This window comes from Rissa tridactyla, chromosome 21 (assembly GCF_028500815.1).
Source record: "Rissa tridactyla isolate bRisTri1 chromosome 21, bRisTri1.patW.cur.20221130, whole genome shotgun sequence".
NCBI classification, from domain to species: Eukaryota; Metazoa; Chordata; class Aves; order Charadriiformes; family Laridae; genus Rissa; species Rissa tridactyla.
In genome coordinates, this window is record NC_071486.1 from 2106781 (window position 1) to 2130619 (window position 23839).

The following is a 23839-nucleotide window of genomic DNA, read 5'->3' on the forward strand; positions in this document are numbered from 1 at the left end:
ACTGTTCACAGCAGCGAATTACAGAAAACTGCATGGAAAGAACTAATGTATTTGTGAAATGTGAGCTCTCCCGGTGCAATGGGAGATGCAGTCTGCAAGACTGTGGCCTTTGAATTAAGGGAAGTTTAATCCTTAGGTTTCTCCATCCCTCTCCACAGCTGCAAACTCAGAGGGGTCCGAATGTGTGCCTACCTCCACTGGCAAGAGAAGCAGGTCTCCGAGGGTGTATGAAGCTCAAGAATAGGTAATTGGTAAAATAACTTCAAGAAACTGGATAAAAATGAGTTCCTGCCCAGTGTGATGCTCCCTAAGGCTTTTCCCTCTCTCTGTTTTCTGTTTGATGAATCTCTCTTAGAGTTTTTGGGTGGGAGGAAAACACTTAAAATGTGACGTTTCCAGGCAAATGTCTGCCCTGTAATCTGCATTAAAGCAGGGGGAGGGACGCTGCTGGTGATCGGCAAGCGGAGTGGCTGGGGAAACCGGTGGCTGGGCTGTAGATGCAAGTAAAGCTGCCCAGTGTCCCCTGCGCAGACTGCGGTTCAGCCGTCATGTTAGAGCAGGTCGGGCCCGGGCAGGGAGACTGCAGCAGCAGCAGCACTGGGAACAAAATCAGCCAGTTTCCCCAAGGGAAAAAAACACCCCCAAAATGCTCCATAAAAACCAGCAGCTGTGCCACTGTGTGAAATGAACTGCGGTGTTGCCCACCGCTTCCCGGGGCAGCAGGATTGCGTGGTGTCGGAGACCCCCAGCGCCCATCCGGGACGGTTACCTGAGGGGACAAACTGGCAGTTAGTTGAGTCAGGGTCACTGCTCCAACAGGGACAAGTAGCCCCAGGGACATTTGATACTGAAGGGCTTTTTTGTGGCTGAGGAATTGTGTAGCTGCCTGCAGTATGAAATCATTCTGTGCAAGACTCTCTGCCAGCTGCACATGAAGTAACTTGCCAGCAGGTTTTAGGGAGGTACGGCTTAAAAGCTATCTGTGTGAAACAATTAAATGCTTTGAATCCATGAGAGTTTAGTGAAAAAACGCTTCTCAGGATCTTGGGGAACATGCCTGATGTCCTGCTAGGACAGAGCCCAGCAGATAAATGCTCTGGAACAAGAATATGTTGCCGTAGGGAAGCAGCACTAAGCTAATTCGTAGCTTCTTTCAGATGTCACTAAATAAATGATATCACAGGGACAAAAATTAGCTACTTTTAATGTGGGGGTACCCCAGATTTGGAAATTGTAGCCACCATCAGCATTGATGACCCATGGGTGAGGTTTCCCCGGGGTTATCCTGCTCTCCCCCTGCTGAGGGTTTGCATCCCCCGAGCACCTCACCTACTGGCCATGGCTCTCGTAGGCAAACCAGGCACCATGGTTTGGAGGAGCTTCTGGCACCATTTTACCATGGAGCTGATACCTTCCAGCAGCCCCCACAGCTTCTTCAGCCTGCAAAACCAAAATAAACAGGCAGATTTTAATGACCGGTAAATGCAGGAAAAGGGGGAGAGTGTTAACAGTAAATGAACACTGTAACACTCTCTTTTCATAACCAAGCAATCCTATGGTCTTCCTGCTAGCCATGCCCGCTCTCCCTGAGAGCTTGCCTTCAGGGAACACCGAATCCTCCGGCAGAGGAAGGGGATGCCGCTAAGCCTATTTATGCAGGAGATGTGCATCAGCTTGCCCTGCCCCGTAGAAAAGGAGGGACTCGCCGCCAGCCTGCGCTGCCCCGGAGGCTGCCCCGTGTGTTTCCCATGGAGCTGCCATCTGAAGGATGCTACAGCCCATTGCACACCCTGACACTGGGCTTTCGGAGACACCTTCGTGCCTCCTGCTGATCTCATACCGTGTCCCTTCAGCTGACTCGCCACTGCTGAAGGCACAGCCACTGGTTTCTGCATCACTCTCAGCTTCAATGCCTCTTTTAAGATGTTCTTACCCCTTCCTGGCATAGGCTGGCAGCCTGTATGGCTGCAACAGGAGCTTTGACAGTGGATCCTGAAGTCCAGTCACCTGTTCCTTCTTCCACAGAGCCAAGCCTGTGCCCGTGAATGACAACAGAGAAGTAAATAAATACCAGTAATTAGAAATAATCCAATAAATGCAATAATTCCTCTTGTCCAACAACTCTTGCTGCAGCTCAGCCTGTAGGTGCTGAAGCTCAGGCCAGGATCCAGCTTGAGCTGCTCCTACAAAGCCTCTTTGCAAACAACTACTGCAGATACTGAAATATTTACTATAATAAATACCTCTCTTAAATATAATACTTCTCCTCTCAAAGACTGCAGCAGCCCTCAGTGGCCCCAGCCACCCCCAAAACCTCAGATCAGTACCCCGAATCCTCTACCTGGCAGGAAGCAAGGAGCCAGACGCTGCGGTACCCTTTTGCATAGGCCGGTGAACATCCCGTTGGATTGTGCAGAGTCGTTCTTCCCACACATGCTGGCGAAGCGGAAATTGCCATCAAAGTAGTTAAAGCCAAAGGCATCTGTGAGACAGGAAAAGAAAGGGCTGATTTTTGGCCAGTTGCATCGGCCATGTGATGCTGAGGGGCAGTGGGTCACGCTTCTAGGCTGCCCTTTGGGTCTTGGGCTAACACTTACTGTTCCTGTACAGGAAAAGGGCAGTGTCCTGGTACCCTTGGGAGAAAATGTCATTCAAGACCTGCAAGGAGAAACACTTCAGGTCACTAAAGAGCCCTCCATCCAGGCACCAGCATGATCTATCCAAGGCTGTTTGACCAGAGTGATGGGATGGCCTGTTTGGGAAGGCAGCAAGCACAGGCTGGTTTCCAACCACCAAAGCACTGGTGGTGCTGGTTGTCAAACCCATCCCAGTTGGCCACCCATCAACAGCGTCCACCAAAAAAAATGCATTGCTATTGAAATCTGATTAGTTAACAATGGAGACTGAGCTGAACCTTAAAGCTTGGGAAGGCAGGTCCAGCATTAATTTGTTTTAACTAAAAGCTGGGAAGAAGGCCTGGTGGGCTTACCATGGTGCTGGGTGGAAAGAGAGCATAGCTAATCCTGCAGAGGTTTTCTATCGAGATCTGAATGCTGCCGTTGAAGATCTGGAAGCAGAAGAAGATAGCGGGACAATCTCGTGGACAGATATCCAGCTCTCCCGTGAATGGGGACACAGTGATGACAGCTTCCTCCAGGCTGGAAACAGGCTGCAGGCCGGTGAATCCTCCATCGACGTATCGCTGAGGGGGAAGAGCAGAGGGAGGATTTGCATTGGGGATTGCTACAGCGTGTGTGTTAGGACAGTGTCACCAAGCAGAAAGCAAGTAGCTGCAAAGGCGACCTTTCCTGCCACAAGCCAGTCCCAGCACATCGTCTCTTCCCACTCGCAACAGCATCTCTTCCCAACCCTTGCTCTTTATCCTGGCTTTTCCCAGCTCCTTCTGCTGCCCTGCCTACGGCACCCAGCCAGCTTCTCAACCAGGTGCTGTAATCCACAGCGGTTATTAACATAGGAATATAATTATTTTAATTCACAAAGCTTTGTCAAGTTGTTTTAGCAGTCATTAGCCAATTCAAACATCACTGAATTTACAGTGTTGTATAAATTTCAAGTCCTGAGCGCACGCAGTAGGGCTCCCGCATTTAATAATTGCCTGCAAATCCCCGGAGGATTACTCACTGGGCAAGGAAAATGTCATTTGCTGTATTCCAAAAGGAATCTGAATTTACCACCCACCTCAGTGGGATGTGAGGTTGCAAGGACTGCAGCTGATCAAATTAGATGTGAAATAACAGCGCAGGGGAGCCTCACACAGCAATGCTGCCGAGCTCTGGGTCCTGCAGACTCTATGGACTCTGTGGACAAGCCCTGGGGCAAGCTGGAGACCTGACCTGACAGCCAGGTACGGACGTCTGAGGACTCAATCAGTGCAGACCAACAAGAGTTAAGGGAAGTTCCTAGCTCTATCCCAGCCGCAAATCTGGTATCGTGGCTTTGTGAGTTTTGACACACAAGCGGGTGATGGTGCATCAGCTGCTCCGTGGTCCATCTGCACATGCTTCGTCGCCACGCTGCTGTGCTCCTCCTTCACTGAGGGTTAGCAACAAGCCAGCCCAAATTTGTTGACTTCGCTGCGGTGTTTCACAGAGTATGAATATGGACATGGTTGGGGGAGGATCCTCCCACAAACTTTTGATATTTCAGCCATGCAAGTCTGCACCTGAGCTAATGGAGACATCTGCACTGCAGACAGATCCTGCCCAGGATAACTGGATTGTGTGTCAAAGCCCTCGAGTGTGGGCGTCCTCTCCTCTCACTTTGGAGATCTGCAAGGCAAGATCTAGTCATCCAGGCTCTGTCCGTAGGCAAAGCAGGAGAGGGCTCTCCAGATGGCAGTTCCACCCAGCTACCATCTTAGGATGCGATGAAGGACAAGCTAAAAGGCTTTATCATCCTCCATTAACTACAGAAGCCTAGACACGTATATCCCTCTCTGCTCAAGGCAATGCGAAGTTTAAACACGTGAATGTACTGCTGGGAGTGTATGTTTTATGGGAAATATCACTCACCACACCCCGGTAGGACGGAGGGATGAATCCACAGTAGATGGGAAGAAAGCAGCTGCAGAGGAGAGCCTGGGGGAGGAGAGGGATTGCAAAAGTAAATCTTCCTGTCAAAGTTTTCCTGGACAAGACCTGTCAACTCAGTACCTGCAAATTCAGGCCTGACAAATCATCTGGTGCCAGGCTGTCAGTACCACCTGGACTTTGCTCTTGACTGTGTCAAGAAGAAAGCTTTCAAGAAGGGGAAAACATCTCATTTCAATAAAGTTGAAACACTTCTCTTGAGAAGAACATAGCACTTTTATTTTCATAACTGCCAGCAATGTTAGAGTTGTATATCTATATGTCACTGTCCAAACACTGCCTTTTGATGGTGGCAAGGTGAAGCTTCGGGGTTATTTTTCATATTTGTGGGGGTTTGGACAAAAGCAAGACATCCTCACAATGCATTTCCATTCTGCTGGGATTTGTCAATGGCAAAGCCACTGCTGGGGCATTTGCAACCATTTCTCACCAACCTCATCAGCTGGGAATGCGCATCACGGGCTCCTGGGTTGACCTAAGGCAGGTACCACAGGGTGAACTCCAGCATCTCCATGGACTTGCCATCCTTTATCATCTCCCCAGGACAAGCAAGCCCACGACCTCACGGTCAGCCTCATTAGAGTTTTACCCTGGGATTCCTTTCCCAGCAGCTAATTTACTGGTTAATCAGCTGCTTGTTGTTGGGCAGCACAGACGCCCAGGGAAGTGCTGAAGCAACAAGGACAATTACTGCCAACGGGACTTGGTCAAGAAGAGACCTGTCCAGAAAGCTGAGAGGTCATGTTAGCATTAGCACAGCTCTCTGCAAAGAGTCATTAGCACTTCCTTGAGCTGGCCAACACACTGGCGTCAGCTTTTTGAGGCTAGAAACAAACGTTTTGCTTTTTTAGCATGATTTATTCCCAGATGGCTCTGGACCTAACAACACCTTCCTCCTTCCCTCCAAGCTGGATGAAGCTCACTGCGGTGGGACCACAGCTCTGGCAGAGCTTCCTGACACTGTCCCCATCTTGGGTAGAAAACAGGGCAGTTAAAGTCATCAACGCTTAGGTACCTCCACCCCAAGCAGTACGTAGAGATCTTCCTACGGCATCAGAGGAAGATCCCTTTACCTGAATGAGCTCCTCTTTCGAGCTGAACTCAGAGGCCATGACGTTTTGGCCGTCCATCACCCGCGTGAGCGAGATGTGCAGCCGCCCTGAAGCCAGCTGGTAGGAGTCCTCTGGTAGCATCCGCTGCAGAACGGTCTTGATATTCGCCAGCAAACTGCACTTGGGGGAGAGAGGGCCCAGGATGGTTTTCCTGACCTCTGTTGCCATGGCAAAGAAAAATTCCTTTAGGTCATCTGACACGGAGCAGGGGGGAAAAAAGACAAGAGAGAAAGTCAATATCCCTGCTGCCCTAACAGTTATATTTTTAATCCTATTTTTAACACTCCCCACCAATAAAGCCTCTAGCAGCTCTGTGCATGACCCCAGGATGATACTGCTGCTATAATGGGGGACAGAAAGGGGGAGATCACCCCCAAGATGTCCTCAAAGGACAACATATTGCTGAGTGTGACTCCAGTGGTGAAATCCCCATCTGCACCGGAGATGGGTGCTCAAGACGTGCCTGGCCGGGGATTAGGGAAAGGCTCCAAAGAGCCCCAGGAAGGAGGATGCAGGTGCAGACACCAAGTTATCGATGGCAATGTGACTTGCACAACGTGTTCCTGCCTTCCACCTCCAATTTTGCACGTGGGCAGCCCCAGGCTTCCTGGGGGAGCTGGGAGGGCTCAAAGGTGATGAGGAGGGGCAGACCCCCACCTCCTCCACTTAAGGCTTTCCTGCAAGCCAGGAACCCCGGATGCACCATGCTGGGACTCCCCGCTCATCTGAGCTCCCCTGGTGACCTCCCACCCAGTGTTAATAGTCATTACATGTGTCTGCACACCCCAAAAACTGGATTAAAAGAAACAGAAATGGAGAGCCCCGGCCGAGGGCTCAGGAGGCACCAGGTTTTAAAGGCTGCACAGTGACGAGGGGGAAGAGGGGTACAGCAAACCCCACGGTCAGCCTGATCCCGGGGAGGGAGCTTGGTCCCTTTGCTGAAACGGGGAGCTCACCTGGGGCAATATCAAAGAAGGACACGGAGCTGTTGGAGCGGGGCCGGAGGAGGCCCCGGAGCTGCTGGGAGGGCTGGAGCCCCTCTGCTGTGGGGACAGGCTGAGAGAGCTGGGGGGGTTCAGCCTGGAGAAGAGAAGGCTCCGGGGAGACCTTCCAGCCCCTTCCAGTCCCTAAAGGGGCTCCAGGAAAGCTGGGGAGGGACTCTGGAGCAGGGAGGGGAGCCATGGGACGAGGGGGAAGGGTTTTACACTGAAAGAGGGGAGATTTAGATGAGATCTGAGGAAGAAATTCTTGGCTGTGAGGGCGGTGAGCCCCTGACCCAGGTTGCCCAGAGAAGCTGTGGCTGCCCCATCCCTGGAGGGGTTCAAGGCCAGGTTGGACAGGGCTTTGGGCAACCTGGGCTGGTGGGAGGTGTCCCTGCCCATGGCAGGGGCGTGGAACTAGATGATCTTCAAGGTCCTTTCCAACCCAAACCATTCTATGGTTCTATGATTCTATGAATACCCCACCTTAACCAGTTAAACTCTTGCAGCAAAAAGCTTATCTGGCTCCTCAATGCTGCAAAAAGCCATCCTTGTGCCCAAGGGGGTTCCCCGGGACCCTGCACCGGCACAAAGTCATGGGTTTGCCTTAGCACTGTGTCTTTGCAGGGGCAGAAGTTCCTGAGCTGTCTCGTGAGATTGGTTTTAAAAGCACAGACAGACGGATTAGATGGAGTGTCCCGAAGGCAACTGGAGCAACACGGGCATTAAGAGGGGTTATAAACGTTTGAGCGGATGTTCAGGCCATGTGGCGTGATGATTAACACTTGATGGGTTCACGCAGGGTCCTCAGGGATGCCGAAAGAGCCGGAGACACCCCAGGCAGGTGTTGCCCCCGCCGGGCACTGTCTGGCTGCGCTGTGTCCTGGAAATGGGGGGAAACCCGGAAAAACTGCCCGCACCCTGCCAGGTAGGAGGTGAGAGCTGACCCCGGCTTTGGGGGCTTTGGTTCTGGATGGGGCTTTGTCTCTGGGCGAGCAAGGGATGCCCTTGGCATGCAGTACTGTGACTGTCCACACCTACACCAGCTTGCTGGTGACAAGCATGTGCCTAGCAGGTCACCTGTGGGGTGGCAGGGGACAGCCTGGCTCAGAGGGCTCAGAGCTGCTCACCCAGCCCAGGTCAGGCTACACAACTGCAGCCACCCCACGGGACACCCCAGCAGCAGCCCAAGGCCACCTTTAACCCTCTTTTCGCCCTAATCCTCCCCAGTGTGAATTTGACAGAGTTTCTGCCACATTCATTTTCCTTATTAGAAAGCCAACCAGAGCCACCACTACCCAAAAGGTCTTTTCTTCCCCTGGGGAAGATGTTTTGGGCACAAGATCATCTCAGCGCCTCTAAGTGCATGGTCCCTACCACCCCCGGTGAAGCAGACCCCCATTTCAGCACTGGTGCCCACAGCAAGAGGAGTTACCAAACTGGTTTACGCCTGCAGGACAGCCCCAGCTCCATCCAATTACACCAGCATGAGGAATCAGAGAGGAAAGTTTTATGGCCCTTGCTGATTTGTAGAGGAGTTCATTCCCACATGGGCAGAAAGGTCCCATTCTGTTTTGTCTAAATATATTTACCAAAGTTTTGAATTATTTTTAGCTCCAGCAGAGTGGTTCTAGCTTCCACCAGAGGTTTCAAGAACTTCTTGTTTCCTCCCTGCTTCCCCTGTCATTATTTGGGCCCTAAAGCCACCCCCCTCCTAAATGTCCCCGTTGCTTGAGGCAGGGGTTGTATCAGCTTTTAAGGATTTAAGTCTTGTGTACGCTTGTTTACACATGGGCGCTAATTGGAAATATGGGAGGATGTGATTATTAAAAGTGGATTAACTGCTCTGAATTAATTCTACACATAGGTGATCTTTGCTGGGGCTGGGACTTTTTCCACAACGTCTAAAGAGGTTCAGACTAAAACCTCTTTTGCAGCAGTAAGAGAAACCCCAGCCCCAGGCTGGAGCAGGGACCACTGTTCCCCCAGGCACATCCCGCAGGCGAGCCCTTGAGCTTTTGCCAAGGGAAAAGTTGCTCCGCAATCTGGAAACGGGAATCGTGCCACGTCTTCCCTTGTGCTGGAGAGGCTGAGAGGGACAAGCCAGAGCAACATGCAAACAGGGCTGTCAGCTCTGTAGAAACCTGTGTGTCCCTTAGGAGCTAAGGGTGCCGAGGGGACTGATCCACAGGGGACAAGGGGACTTTACTTTGGCATATGTGCCCACCGCAGTCACATAGACTTGCTTTGGGACACATCTCGGCACTTAGACCTCATAGCAGAAGAGAAGGAGATCTGCACCTGCAGCAGGAGCAGGAAAATGGGCTAATAAAATACAGGTACATCCAGATTTAACCATGCAGTATCTACCCGACCATCTGAGATGATAGCATTCAGGCAGTAATAACCAGCTTTTTCAGCTTACACCGCCCAAAATTGCTCCACGGTGGCTGCCGAAAGTGGCAACATCTGCAGAATTCTTTTATGTCTTGGGAGTGATAGGAGTTACACCAGTATCGCATCCCCACCGCTGCTTTAAGGCATTAGCTTCTCTATTTCTATTTTGAAATAAAAACAACCCATTTTTCTATTTTGAAATTAAAAAAAAAAATCTATTTTGAAATGCGCCCTACCGTAAGAAAACCCAGGCAGTAACTGTCTTACCAAGGCCGATGCCGCACACCACGGCGGCGGCAATGAGGGAGCCGGCAGAGGAGCCGTAGACCTTGCAGGCGGACTTGAGCACTTCGGGAGCCAGCTCCAGGAGGGACTGCACCACCCCGACCTGGTACAGGGCGAGAAAGCCACTGCCGGAAAAGGAGAGCGAGAAAGGGGTGCCGGAACCCCGGAGATCCTCCTCAGCCATCTCGAGATCAAATTGGCGTCTCCGGCTCGATGTCTCGGGTTGTCCTTTTTCACCAGGTGAACCTCAAGCTCTCGTCTCCTCTGCTTTCTCCAGGCTCATCTCTGGCTGCAGAAGAGTCCAGAAGATGGATTTTCTGCCTCCTTTTATGACAGCTCCCCGAGGTGTTTAGATTCATGAGCTATTTTAATTGCTGCCTGTGCTAAAAACAGAATTTTTCCCCTGATCAAAACAGCTCCCGTAATCCTCCACCACAGCCAGCTCAGATGCTCGGGGCTGAATCAAGGCTCCCCTTTTATCCCCAGGGATCTGGAGTGCCCCAGAACCCTCCTGGAGACGGTCCCTGCGTTACTGTGCCATCACACTTGGAGACATCGGTGCAAAATTTTCTCTTTGCTTCATGCTTTCTTCATCAAGGGTGTTTTCGTAAATTGGATTCTCCATCAATCCCAGCTTAGGCATAGCTCAGTACTGGGTGAGTAAAGGCTTGTATAAGACACTTAAAGCCAGAGGGTGTTACAAAAGGGGTGGATGCAGGGCGTTACGCTGGGTTAGGTTTGGAAATTTCTTTTGTTTGCATATATTTGCTCCCTGTTGGAAGGGGTTTGTCCTTGCCTGCCTCTTGGATATCCTTTGGGAGGGATAAAACAGGGAGCTGGATTTGCTTTTCTCTTCCCCCCCAGCACTGGGCTCTATAAGGCCCCAGAAGGATGCCTGCAGCAGCACCATGTTTCCCAAATCTGGGGTTACTAATCCAAAATTGAACTGCCTTCGGGCTGTCTTCATTGGCTGGGTGATAGTTAAAAAAATAGGGAGAAATTCAGTAGATTTCTAGTGTCTTTTCCGCCTTAATAACCTAATCCTGCTGCCAACATGCAGAATAAAAATTGCCCTTTTAAACAGATGTATTTATTAAATATTACCAAATACTGTGCTGCTTATGTTGTCCAAATACATACAGCGTGCACACTATATAATGACTATTACATATGTTACATTCAGGGTTGTGTATACACACATAACATGGGCGTGCGTATAGTCACGGACAGGCTGAAGGCGAGAGATTTCACTCCCCGCGTTGGTGCACCAGGACAGTAGAAGAAAAGAGGGAAAGGTTCCAGCATCCTGACAGAACCTTTGCAATGCTGTTTCACCCCCAATTTTCATATGTTTTCCCTTGGCCTCTCCAACCATCGCTGGGTCACCGCGACGAGAGTTGTGTCCCCTGGGGGCAGAGACCCCCACCTCGATGGGCAAAATCTCCCTGGGTTGAGGTTTCACTGGTGGCTGCCCATCAGCCGGGGTACACTGCCCGCAAACCCCCCCAGAGAAATGTCACTTGTCATGGCCAAGGCTGTCCTCGATGGTACTGCCTGGACGACAGCACAAGCAGCAGCAAGCTGTCAGCTTGTAGATGTCTTGAAACGAGACCTCGACTATCCCGGAGTTGGACGACTGCTTGAATTAGGGCTTCTGCATGTGCCCACACCCTGCTGTAGGTACATGGCCTTACTGGATTTGGTCTTCTCATTTCTTGTCTTTCCAGTGTTTGATGTTGTTTTTACATTATACATTACATTTACATTTACATTATCACGTGTGGGTGAGTCTCCCACACGTTCCAGCCTTTCTACCAGCCATCTGGTCATATCTGAGCTTTGATCTGTGTGATTCATGCCACTGTCTCCTCCAGGCCTTGGGAAAAAAAATCCTTTCATTTAAAGAATTTTCTTCCAGCACTGGGAAACATCTGCGGGTAGAACAAAGGCAAAAACTAGCATCTCTCACTGCGACTGATCCCAACATGCGAGTACATCGGAAGCACATGAGTGTTTGTGCGCTGGAAGATATTGTTTCCATGTTCCCCGTGCATTAACTCTGCCAATTACGGGCATCACGCCCCCGGGGAATTCAACAGGCACTGCACGGAAGAGGCATGGGATGCTCCTGCTTCACTCAGCACTTGCATCATCTTGGTGGAACCCAGCCCCAGCCTCCAAGCTTGGGGAAAGCGATAAATGATCCCATGGGACCTGCGGGAACACGCTCCTCCATCCAGTGTGCGGCAGGAGGACGGTTTCCTTGTAGGAGCTGGACTTGTCCAAAATGTGGTGCTCCGGGAGCACCTCGTGAGTGTAAACCCCAACCGAGCTGAGCCGGGAGATGTTCTCACCCCGGACTTTGGGCTTCTTGTAATAGTTCTTCCCTTTGCAGCTGCCATGAAGTAACATGTTAAATGGGATTTTCCATTCCCAGAGCCAGATGATGAAGGATGGTGCGGTGGCCCTGAAGAAGCCGTTATCCCTGCAAGAAGACAAGTGAGTAGCTCCGGGGAGAGGTGCACGGTGAATGTGAGAAGGTCCCTGGGAAGGAGAAACCCCGTCAGACCGCACAGCCTCACGCCGAGGCAGGGCCAGCCCTGGGAGAGGGGCAGGGGACCAAGGCAGAACGGACAAGAGGATGAGTGTCCATGCGCAGGGAAGGACAGGAGACGTCTGACCTGGCAAGGGGTGGGCAGCACCCCGAAAGTCGGCAGCTCAGACGTGCAAGGACTTCACGGCACACTCAGGTACCCTGGGCTCCCCTCGGGATCCTCAAAGCTCAAGAGGAGCAGGGCTTTGGGGGACACACCTGGGGGCTCTGCCAGCTGAGGGGGTGCAGAGCCACATCATAGCACTTCCCACAAATTGCCCTGTCCTGCAAGAGTTACGGGGGGCTTCTCAAGGCTGAAGGCGCCGGGGGGAGGGGATGCCCCACACCCTGTCCCACTCCAAGCACTGAGGCCCCGGGAGAGCATCCCAGGGGACAGCATCCTCCCTGGCCCGGTGCCACGCTCCCGTGAGATGAAACCTTGTCATCATCCTCTTACTGACAGCGAATTTTGCGTTAATTGGCTCATTAAGTGCTGGGCTGATTTTCTAAGCCGCCCTCCCCCACCTGGCGGTCAACAGAGCAGGATTAGTGGGGACTAACGACTTCAGAGATGCAAGATCCCAGCAGCAGCCTGAGATGCTTTCTGGAGGAGGCCCCTCGGCTCGCGCTGAGCTCTGGGCGGGCAGGGGGCTGTGCCCAGATGGCCGGTGTCCGTGGTCCCAGGGATTTTCGGGCGAGGTGATTGCCTGAGCTGTTTGAAGCCCCAGCAGGGTGTTTAGGGAAGGTAATGCCAAGAGTTGGAAACCGATCAAAACCCCGGGGCTAATAACTTGCTCTTCTTTTAATACCTTCTTAATATCTTCAGTGGCCACAGGCAATCAGGGTCTCAAATTTATAACCAAAAGATTAATCTAAGACGCTGGAGTTGATCACGAGAAGGGACCTGGGCTCCAAGAGCCAACAGCCCCAGGGTGCTGTCCCGACAGCAGCCACGGCTGCTCCCATCCTCATCCTCACTGTGCCGGGCTGGAGCAGCTGTGGGTTGGGTTGTTTGGGACCAGGAGCCCCTTGCACAAGGGGCTGCGCAGGTTTTGCTCCTTGTTTCCCCGGCATCACTGCCCCGATGGGTGGGAAAAGGTCCAGCGACCACAGAAGGACGATATTTGGTTCAGCCGTGATATTGGGAAAAACACAGGGAGAAGGGAATGGGAGAGACAGGTTGTTTTTCTCACTGGTGTTTTGCCTGGCAGGTGCATCCCACGTGCGGAGGGAAGATGATGTCCTCTGGGAAGTCAGTGAGGAGACAAAACCCTCTTCTGCTCCATGCAAATCCCAGCCCACACCCGGCGCCGCGTGAGCTCAGATGCAAAACAAGTAGGAACATCGCGTGATCCTCCTGCCAGGTCCCCACCACATCCCCGACACCAGCTCGCCCTGCCCCGGTCACAGCCCCAGCACCGTCCCCCCACGCTCCGGGAGGGGACAGGAACGTCCTGATGGCCGTAAAAAGGCGAAAGCGGTTTCGGTTTCTCCTGCAATAAAAGTCTCCCAGCTTGGTCCCCGGCCAAAAGGAAACACAGTGCTGGTGCTGCACTTGTTGCAGGCATTGTCAGGCAGGACCTAGGAGTGGGATTTGATGTTTTTCACAGTCCTAATTACCCTGGGCTAAATTAGAGGGAGCCGCTGCAAGGTGTGCCCCCTCCTTTTCAGCCCCAACGTGGTTCAACCAGTGGTTCAACCCCCTGCAGATCTATCAAACGTTTCCTTAAAGGCTTCACAATCAGGGGGCTGTTGGTCTGTGTGGGGAAGGGCTGCTGCCCTCCTAACGAGGGCTCTGCTTCCCCGTTTTGTTTTACTCGGGGGTTTTAAAAGGACTGAAAAGGTCAGATACTCCAGGAGAGGAGATGCTGGGCAGGCACAGGCGGTCACCAGTGGCCCCAGTGGACTGTCACCCCATGCATGGCATTGACCCACACCCCATTGGCTTGTTTGCCACCATCATCACCTTCAACCCACTACATCACCCCACCTCTTGCACACTGCAAGCCCCAAAACTTTGTCCCCTTCACCCCAGGCTGTCTCCGACCCTGGCAAGGGAGATGCTTCTGCTGGTGCCACCACGCCAAGCGCTGGCAAACCTCCCCCCGACCCCAAGCTGCCTTAATCCATGGTCCTACTTAGGGGTCTGGGCACAGATTAGCTGGGAACATTCCCAGCGATTAGGGTTTAATCGCTTTGACATTTCACATCTTCTTAGGCCTCGTAGGTGAGAGCCCAGCAGCTGTAAATCCCCTTGGTCCTCGAGGGAGCGACAGCGAGGGCAGCTCCTGCGCCACTCGGGAACAGGCTTTACCCGGTTCTTGGTGTCAGATCAAGCCTCTTTAGCTAATAAATCTCCTTCTGCTGGAAAGGGAATGGCTATAAATAGTAAAAAGTAGCGGGACCGTACCGCGTATCTGCTGTGAGACTCCCTTTGTGCCACTTTGCATCTGGCTTGAAAGGAGCCACCCACAGCACACGTTATTCCATGTAAAACGACTGTACACATCACCCATTAGACAAGCCTGGCTGTCATTTAGGAACCAATTTATTTGAGTTTTAGGGTTTTTTCCCTGAACCGGACACTTGGCTGACAGCAGAAGCTACAAAAATTATGTTTTACATTCACAGATACGTATAGAAAAGCAAGTAAATAAATACACATACACAAACACAAACACAAACAAACCATGAGGTTCAACACGTGCCCTTGGTAAGAGCTAAAATGCAAATGCAGGGTGAAATTCGGGCTTTGTTTGATTTACTCTTCACCCTCAGCCAGGTGGTTTTTAAGCATTTCACGCTGCTGTGGCTCTCGCTGTGGTTTTCCTTAGATGATTTTAAATCCACAGCTCAGAAAATCACCCCACATCCAGGTCAGCAGCGGGGACTGTCCCCTGCGTCAGTAAATCTGCATCCGTGGCTTCCCAGGCCCTTCGGAGCAGCCGACGTCAGTCTGGGCTCTCACAGTTGTCTGTGCCGAACTTTTCTCTGTCCTGCTGAGATAGAAGGAAACATCCGTGAGGTCCCTTCCCAAACCGAGCTGGTGCTGCTGGTCCTCTAAATGGGTTTAGGAAGAAATTCTCCCCGAGGAATTCTGTGGTTACAGCATGTTTCAGCAGTGCTGTGCACTGCAGGGCGTCTCCCGGCTGCATCTCTGCAGGCAGAGCGAGTCCTTCTCCTTGTGTGTGCAGAAGCTGCCCAAACAACACAGGGCAAGATCCAGCACCCCATCACCACCCCAGTATAAGCCAGTATGACTGCTACCCGCCCAGGTCTGTCCATCACCCTAAAAATACACCACTTGCCCTAACTTGCTGCTGGAAGCTCAGCCCCGGACTCTGTTCTCCTCCCTACCTGGAGAATTTTGCTGTAGGACAAGGGTGCAAACGAGTCTTCCAGGTAGCGGGTGCCGAAGCCCATGATCCTGTTCACTGCCTGGTTGCAGATGCCCGCCACCTTGGCGGTGAGGTGCACCGTGAAGGCAAACTGGATCTCTTGGGGATTAACGTCGGGTCTGCTGGCTGTCATTTCCTTGTGGACGTAGGCATCAGCCAGATTCTTGAAGGAGCTGTAGGACATGTCTCTGAAGAACATCCGTAGCCGTGCGTCTTCCCTCACCTGGTTCGGAAATAGGTGAATAGACACGTTACAAGCGAATAACTCGGTGTGTCATCCTCCTGTCGATGCCTTCACTCCCCGCTAGGATTGCAGGGAGGGCAGACAGACAGACAACATCACACCCAGGCGGGGAATTAAAAGATGCCATTTCCTTGATTTTACTCAGCGTTTCCCTGTCCCAGGGAAATCGATGCCGTTGCTCTATTGTACAGCAGTACAGAGCTTGGCCTAAATTCCCTCAACCCAACCGCAGCTCTCCTCTTACCTGCCTGTCCAGCTCATCTCCTACACTCTGGAGCAGGGCAACAATTCTCCTGATGTCTTCATCTGCAGAGAGAGATCCCGCGTTACCTCCAGCCCTTTCTTCAAGCCCCAGATGCTCTAAGGGGACAGCACTGCCTGTTTAACCCCCCCTAAAAAATTCCCCAGGCAACTTGCATCCACTTCCATCGCTCCAAACCCCATTTCAGCCTATTGCCAAGTGCCTTGTTAACCTCAGCCAGCAAAAACACCCTCCTGCCTTTGAATTTTGCTCTCCCAGATCAAGCCCTGATGCTGAAAATCTCCCCCAAAGTCTTCAAAAGCCCTTGGGTCAGGATGGAAGCAGGGTTTGGGTCCCACGCAGGCTCTGCATGGGGACAAGTCTCATGCCCGTGTGTTTGCTATACCTGCCAGCGATGAAGCACTCGCAAGGGCAACACTCACCGGCCCCATTGGCACCGGATGGCTGTGGTGGCTCCTCACATCCACGTGCTCTGCTCCCCTGGCTCTCACTGCCCTGCACGATCAGCCCGATCTCTTCCGAGACTTGTGTGTAGTAACCGTCGGGCTGCTCCACATCTGCAGGAAGAAAAACACGTATTCAAAGCGAGGGTTATTTTTTTGTTGGCCATTGATTGAAAGGGAGAAGCAGCCGCAGAGGTGACTGCATCCACGTGATGCTCGTGCCCAGCCTGGATTAGTGCATTCTGCTGGTGAACGATGGGGCTGCGCTGTCTGAACCGTAACCGAGCGGCTGCGACTTGCCCTGAATCTGCCAAAGCTTTGCAGAAATCCCCTCACCGGCTTTTCAGCAGGGGAAATGCTGGGGTGGGGACAACGGTGTCCCACAGACTCTGCCACTGTGCCACCACGGCCGGCTGCCTGCATCCTTCCCCACAGCAAATCGGAATCGGCTTAAACCCTTGAGTGGTTTAAGATTTAATCTCAGGTCTTGAATTCAGGTTTAAACTAAACCACTATGTCCCTCATTTGCCAGAGGGGGCAAAACCTGTGCCTGGATGGATGGTGCTTGGGGTAACTTGCTGCGCTCACAAGTCAGAGCAAAGACGTGCGCTCAAAGCATGGACACATTGACGCTTTCCTGGGGCAGCAGGTTGAGATCAGAATCTCCAAAACCTATACCAACCTCAGACAGCACCGGGAGGGTGATGCTTAGGGCTAGAAACCAGCACTAAACACTACTGCTTTCCCAAAGGAAGCCCAACGGAGGTCCCGTTGGCCAGAGGGTTGGGTTAGGGTCGGGTTGTGGGGGGTGGGAGTCCCACCTGGCGTGGCCGGCGCCTGGATGTGCCGCAGGGGAAGGCAGCTGGGTCGCTTGGCCCTCGCCCCAGCTGCTGCCTCTCCCCGCTCCTCCTCCGCATGCTTCTTGAAGGAGAAAACCTTCTTGAGGCTGGGTCTCTTCTTTAGGGCTCTGCCCAGCGGCGGGGACGTGCTCAATTCACCTCCGGATCTTTTAGCCCCTTCTGGTTTGGAGCTGTGAGGAGCTTTGGCATCTTTGTTCTTTGCTTTTTGCCCTGTGTTTTCTTTCTGGTCCTCAGGGCTCTTCTTGAAGAGAAAATTTATGAAACTTTTGAACCAGGTGCGTTGGGTTTTGCCCTGGGAAGAATTTTTTGTGCTTTTCCTCTTGGGCTCCGGCTCCTCTTTAGGGACCTCCTCGGGAGCTTTGCTCTCATCATCCAGAGCTTCATCCAGGTCCGGCACTTTGGGTGCCTCCTCCTGGTCCTTCCTGGGGCTGAGTTTGGCACACGAGTACTTGCAGAAGTCACTTTTCGACCTTTGCAGGCCATCCGCCTTCCTCCCTCGCCTTCTGGATCCCTCCTGAGACCTCTTCTTGGCCAGCTCAGCTGAGCAGCAGCTCAGCGAGCGCCTGACGTAGATCTCCAGCACTTTCTTGGCCCCTTGCCTGTCCAGCGAGAGGATCTTGCCCGACGGCTGCCTTCCCGCATCCCACGGAGGCATCTCCGCAGCCAGAGCCCGCACGTTGCTGTGGAGGAAAACAACATTTTCAGCCTGATTTTTGCTTTCCCCAGGGTGCTGCATGGTCAGGTTGGGCACGATGGAAATCCCCCCCATTTTGGCTAACGCTGGAGCCCAAGGGTGCTTTGGGTGTCCGAGACTGTTTATGTTCCCAGTAAATGATCTACCCCTTTTATGGGTGTTATCTGAGTGCTCCTTACACAGGCTGCACACACAGGGTTTTATGATGGGCTATAGACACTGCTGATAAAGGAAGCGAAACTGCGGGAGGGGGAGATGAGCTGGGCACGTCTGAGGGGGGCGAACCTGGTTATCAGCCAGAGGGTTAGATCCCGCAAGGGTGTCATCCAGATACCATGATCCTGCATCTTCCCATTGCAACGTATTCCCATACTACGATGAAAAACTACATGCCAGGAGCACCACCCCCGCAATGAATCGCACAACCCATGTTTTTAGTATCTCCCCTTGAAGTATTGGCTGCTGAAAAAAAAAAAAAAAAACATTCCATGGCAAGGCCAGGGGCTTCCAGCCCTCAGAGAAGCCAAGGGCAACGTGGGCTCTTGGAAATACCCTCAGTCATTGCCAATATTGGCTGAACACCTTGCAATGCTGCAGCCCCTCCACAAGCCCTCACCAGCGTAGGGCTGCGACTGGAGCGTGGAGCACTCAGTCCCTGCTTTTCCCATTGCCCTTTTCCTCTGTGTTTTCAAGCAAAATTGAACAGGAGATGCTACTATTGAAAAATCAGAGCTCTGTGCCTGTGCCTCGTGCTGACTCTACTTCTGAAACCAATTTCACCCTTCAGAAAACCAGACCCAAACCAAACTTCCTCCACCACTGAACAGCACACGGGAAGCCAACACCGAAACCCGGCACGCTCGGCTGTACACACCACCCTGGAGCCGGGCATCAACCGCCGCTCAGTCTAGGTGAGCATCATCCCAACACACAAGCAACCCGCCCACCCCAACTTGGCCTTTTTTTGGTCCAGAAGGCAAGTTTCCTTCATCCAAGCCAACACCAAGGCCACCCGACCACCTGATAATAAATCATTCGGTTGATAAATCACAGCAAAGCAACAACCCCCATCCTACTTCCATTGACTCCAGGACATTGGCCGCATCCTTCTTTCGGTGTTCTTTTGGTATTTACCTTTCCATCAGTATTTCTGCCCTTCTGGATATATGTCAAGACAAGGTCCTCGGCCACAGGTGCTAAGGGTTGTCAGGCTCTCCCGTGACGTGCCTTTTTTATACCCAAGGGGTGGCGACAGGCTGAGTTAAGTCCTATTTTTAGCAGCCATTCAGGTAAGAGAGCGGCCAGTGCTTCCGCCTGGGATCCCCACTATCACCTTCCTCGTGGCGGAAAACCAGCGGGCGTGAGTTTCACTGGAGGAGAAAGCAATTTCCTTATGACAAATAGCAGCAAAACAGCATAAAAATCACCTGTCACCTAGTGTAAGCACTGGCCTTTGAAACCAGCTATCTAAGCCAGGTCTTTGGCATGTGGTTTTGGTTGGTTGTTTTGAGGGTTTTTTTAATGGGTGTGATGCCATGTATGGGCTTTTCTGGGTTGTTTTTGTAAGGAGAAGTCATAACTTTGTCAGATAAATGGGTTTCAATGCAGCAAGCAGATCACCACGCTCACATTCCAGGAGCTTCCAGGAAAGCTGGAAACCTCCTATTGGGGGCTGCTGTGGGACCACAGACCCCCTGGGCACGGCGCTATCAGGCTGTTGCTTAACCCCGAGCACGGCTGGGCTGCAACGCCTTGGAAACCCACGCCGGGGTCCTTCAGACAGCCCACGCACCCACCCTAAAACATGAAACAGGACCAGCTTCATGACCCAAATCCTTTGTCCCCCCATGGCTCCCACTCAGCCTTGCCCCAGGGGCTGAGCATCTCCCAGGGCTGAACCCCCCCCATCACCCAACATCCCAACATCCGCAGCCTGCCAAATAAATCTTCAGCCTTTCTTCTTACGCCAGGGATCCAGTTGGCCCCACAGCCATCCCCTTGCTCCCCCGTGCCTGTTCCACCCTCCCGCAGGCTGCTGCCCACCATCCTCATTGCTATTTTGCCATCTGATGGCAATATTTCGCACTGCACCTTGCAGGGACGGTGCTGGATGCGGATGCATTTGCCGGGCGACGGCTGCCGGCACACGGGCTTTGGAAAACCCTTTGGCAAGATTTCCATCTGAGCAGTGCTGCATTTTCTCCAGTTTTCAGCTGGGATGATGTTCTGCCCAGGTCCCTCCCGGCTGAAAATGGTCTTTTCCTGATAATGGTTCAGCTTGCAATTAAAACGGTCCGGGATTATTTTCCTTCTGTTTCTACAAACTTTCTGCGCTATAATTTCCTATAATTGGGAGAGATCCAGACCATTTCCCTCCGTTTGTCCTGAGCCTACACCGATGAATCAGAGCCTGATATTGATTAGGAATTACCTGGCTTTGTTTTTCAGCTTCCCCATCTCCTTCTGATAAATAATTAAACCATCCATCAGGAGCTCCGTGCTGCTGACTAGCATGTGACCACGTCCTTTCATAAGCAGGTCGATTCCAGTGGGTGAGGAGTTTCACAATCAATTTCATTTGTTTGTTTGTTTGTTTTCTCTGCAACATCCATATAACAAAAAACCCACATCCACTCTGGCCATGGGGTACAGTTTGGCCATCTCCAGTCCGGAGATCTTGCTACTAGAGATCATCCAAGGCTGAGTCCAAACGCCATCCCTGCTCAAGGAGGACTTCTCGTGATTATACTGGGAATCAGCATTGATTTATGGCCTCTTGCAGGCTTTTCCTCTGTGTAGGAGCATTTCTGGACACAGGGTGATGATGGGACACCCAGGTTGACCCAAATCTTGACCTGAGTTGTGATTCTGGATCCAAACCTTTATCCAAGTTCAGGTCCCTTCTGGGATTTAGGACATGATCAAACCTCATGGGAGAGAGATATATGAAAAACACATTTGCAAGAGACCCAAGACAAACCAAAAGCCCATTGCCAGAGTTGGGGAAAGAGGTCTAGATCCCAGTTTGTCTGCTTTTCTTATCAATACCAATAGAGAATGAGGACGCTGGCTGGAAACCCAGTCATGCGGAGGGAGCACCCAATGTCGAGGTTGGTATCTTCAGGCCAGTGGTGCTGGAGGGAAAAGCAGAACTAAAAGCACAGGGACACAGCAGCGGTAACTGGCCTAGTTATGGGAACTTGCTCCAGAAAGTGGAAAAAAACAAGGGAGAGGTATTCCTCCCACGGAGTTGTGAGGTGCGGGGGGTTTCAACAGGCTCAGAGGAAGACAGGAGTCAACACACCCAAATTTCTTGGGAACAAGACAGGCAGCCCACAGCTTGGGAGGTCGAGGTTGGACATCAGGAAAAGCCTCCTCTGCAGGAGGCCGGGACAGCCTCAAACGAGTGTCCAGATGGTGGGGGATCACCATCCTTGGAGGCCTTCAAGATTTGGCTAGCCAAAGCCACAGTCAATCCAAGTGAGCTTTGGAGGCAGTTGTGTTTTAAGTGGACCACAAAGGTCCCTTCAAGCCAACACCAGCCACTTGGGCACAAAAATATCTGCAGTTTCAGATCTGAACCATGATGGGGGTGTTGAGGGCAGCCACTGCTCTGCGCACTGGCCATGGTTTGGACAGATGGCACAGCCAACACGTGGCCTTGACGGAAACGTCTCAGCCCACTTGCATGGTGCCTCTGATCCAAGAGGGTGGTGGGCACCAGCCCGGTGGCAGTGTGCTCCCCCCTTTTCCCCCTTTCGCCCCCTGCCGGCTCCTGCTCAAGCCATGACCATCAGCAGGAGTTGTTATGAGTTGCACTCGAACTATGGGGGATGGCTGGCAACACAGTCAAAACACTGTCTGGAGTGGGGACCTAGATATAGTGTTCCTTTGTGAATACGACTATAGGTCAATTATCTTATTCTCTAAATAGCAGACAGCCCAAGAGCCCCTGGAGCTCTCCTGCACGGTAGCGGGCTACACGCCAGGATCTCCCCTTGAGTGGGGACACTTGCTTAAGGTTCTGCTCCTCGAGGTTGAGAGACCCTGGCCTCTATGCAGTAAATAATTGAGTATACCCTGTCATCAAATCTTGTAAAACACTGTTGCATTCACTACTAACTTCTGCCCCTCTACTCTGCTCTGGTGAGACCCCACCTGGAGTACTGCATCCGGCTCTGGAGTCCTCACCACAAGAAGGACGTGGACCTGTTGGAGCGGGTCCAGAAGAGGTCCACGAAGATAATCAGAGGGCTGGAGCCCCTCTGCTGTGAGGACAGGCTGAGAGAGCTGGGGGGGTTCAGCCTGGAGAAGAGAAGGCTCCGGGGAGACCTTCCAGGCCCTTCCAGTCCCTAAAGGGGCTCCAGGAAAGCTGGGGAGGGACTCTGGAGCAGGGAGTGTTATGATAGGACATGGGGTAACGGCCTCAAGTTGAGAGAGGGTAGATTTAGATTGGATATCAGGAAAAAATTCTCTATGATAAGGGTGGTGATCCCCTGGCCCAGGTTGCCCAGAGAAGCTGTGGCTGCCCCATCCCTGGAGGGGTTCAAGGCCAGGTTGGACGGGGCTTGGAGCAACCTGGGCTGGTGGGAGGTGTCCCTGCCCAGGGCAGGGGGGTTGGGACTAGATGATCTTTAAGGTCCCCTCCAACCCAAACCATTCTGTGTTTCTGTGTGATTCTGTGAACTTTGTTAAATCACTGTTTTATGTTAATAAATATTTCACTATTTCTCTCTTACAAGTGAAGTTAATCACTCTGCCCGTGACGAGCCCGCAAAGCAAACCCTCTCTTCCTCCAGGGACAAGACTTTTAGCTGATTTTTAGCTGCTTTGCTCGGCAGATGAGCAGTGCGAGACAGCAGCGGCCATGCACCGGCACTCGCTGCTGTGAACCACCATGCCCCAACCAGCACTGGACCCAGGGCTGCCGAAGCGTGGGTGATGACCTCCAGGGAACGAAGCACCTGCAAACCCTCAGGAAAGCCCGCACGAGGCACCCACCTGCATGGCACCGCCCCTGGACTTCAGCCACGGCAAAAGTCACCAACTGCCGGGTGCTGTCCCTCCCCACACACCCACGCCAAACACCCCGGCACAAGCGGCAGTTCCTTGGCTGTTTACCGAAAGGGCTGGGTCCCCGTTCCAGGAAAGCAGCAGGTTTCCAGCCCTCCTACCTCAGTTTACCACAGGGAAGAGAGACACAATGACCCAGGAAGGAGAGGAGGACTTCCTGGGAGCATGGAAAGAGTTTGTCATTGCAGCTCATCCTTGCAAAGGTGCCCTTTGATTTTCACCCTCCAAGACCTCTCCGGAGCCATGGTGGCACGGCACAAGGAGGGTTGAGTGCTTTTGGCAGCTTCCCAACCAGGAGAGAAAATCCCCGTCCAAGTCCAGCGGGATCCTTAGTCATCGCTGGAAAAACAGGTGAAGGGCATCTCACATGCTCCCTGCGAGCACGGCACAAGCACCGTGGTCACCAACTGTCACCTGCTCCAACAAAACAAACTGTGCAGGCTGGAGAAGTGATGAGGTGCTCAGGAGTCATCAGGGCTGCTTCCACAGCAAGAAAGTGGAGGGGATGTCTTGTTAGGAGAAGGTCAGGAAAAATGCACCCATGGGTGTGTATCCCAAGAGTGACACAGGGCCAGGATGGGGCAGTTGCCGAGGAAGGAGGTCTGCTTTCCCACCAAGGCTGTCCCTCGGGGCTGGGCAGGACTTACACTGACTCTCTGCTGGATTTCACCTCAGGGAAGATCTGGCTTTAGTCTTCTCTGGGACAAAAATAGCCCTTTGTGAGAGGAAGGATGAGGTCTGGGTGCTTCACTGCACCTTCCTGGTATGGTGCATCCCCAGGCTGCAGCTTGGCTGGGTGCTGGGTAACCTCCAGCCCCTCTCCTAACAGAGATGTTGACCTCCCTTCCTAGCTAGGATGTCCCAAAGGCAGTGACACTATGCTCTTTT

General features: G+C 52.4%; 2 protein-coding genes and 1 long non-coding RNA gene across 3 annotated transcripts; all 3 read right to left on the reverse strand.

Moving 5' to 3' along the window:
* Window positions 1-765: 765 nt before the first annotated feature.
* PNPLA1 (patatin like phospholipase domain containing 1) lies at window positions 766-9568 on the reverse strand. Its single transcript, XM_054181596.1, has 8 exons — window positions 9367-9568; window positions 5684-5916; window positions 4533-4598; window positions 2990-3202; window positions 2598-2658; window positions 2376-2482; window positions 1334-1440; window positions 766-769 (listed from the first exon to the last, which is right to left on the reverse strand). The coding sequence occupies exons 1-8, from the start codon at window positions 9566-9568 to the stop codon at window positions 766-768; spliced, it is 993 nt and encodes a 330-aa protein (XP_054037571.1).
* Window positions 9569-15496: 5928 nt separating this feature from the next.
* On the reverse strand, window positions 15497-16356 carry LOC128900426 (uncharacterized). The gene is made up of 3 exons (XR_008463284.1): window positions 16304-16356; window positions 15864-15925; window positions 15497-15598 (listed from the first exon to the last, which is right to left on the reverse strand). It is a non-coding gene; the product is annotated as an uncharacterized LOC128900426 (long non-coding RNA).
* Window positions 16357-16361: 5 nt separating this feature from the next.
* Window positions 16362-19204, reverse strand: LOC128900455 (uncharacterized; the record flags this gene model as incomplete). Its single annotated transcript, XM_054181597.1, has 3 exons — window positions 19013-19204; window positions 17146-17864; window positions 16362-16438 (listed from the first exon to the last, which is right to left on the reverse strand). Coding segments are annotated over exons 1-3 (804 nt in total), but the record flags the coding sequence as incomplete, so codon positions are not given.
* Between the last annotated feature and the right edge of the window lie 4635 nt (window positions 19205-23839).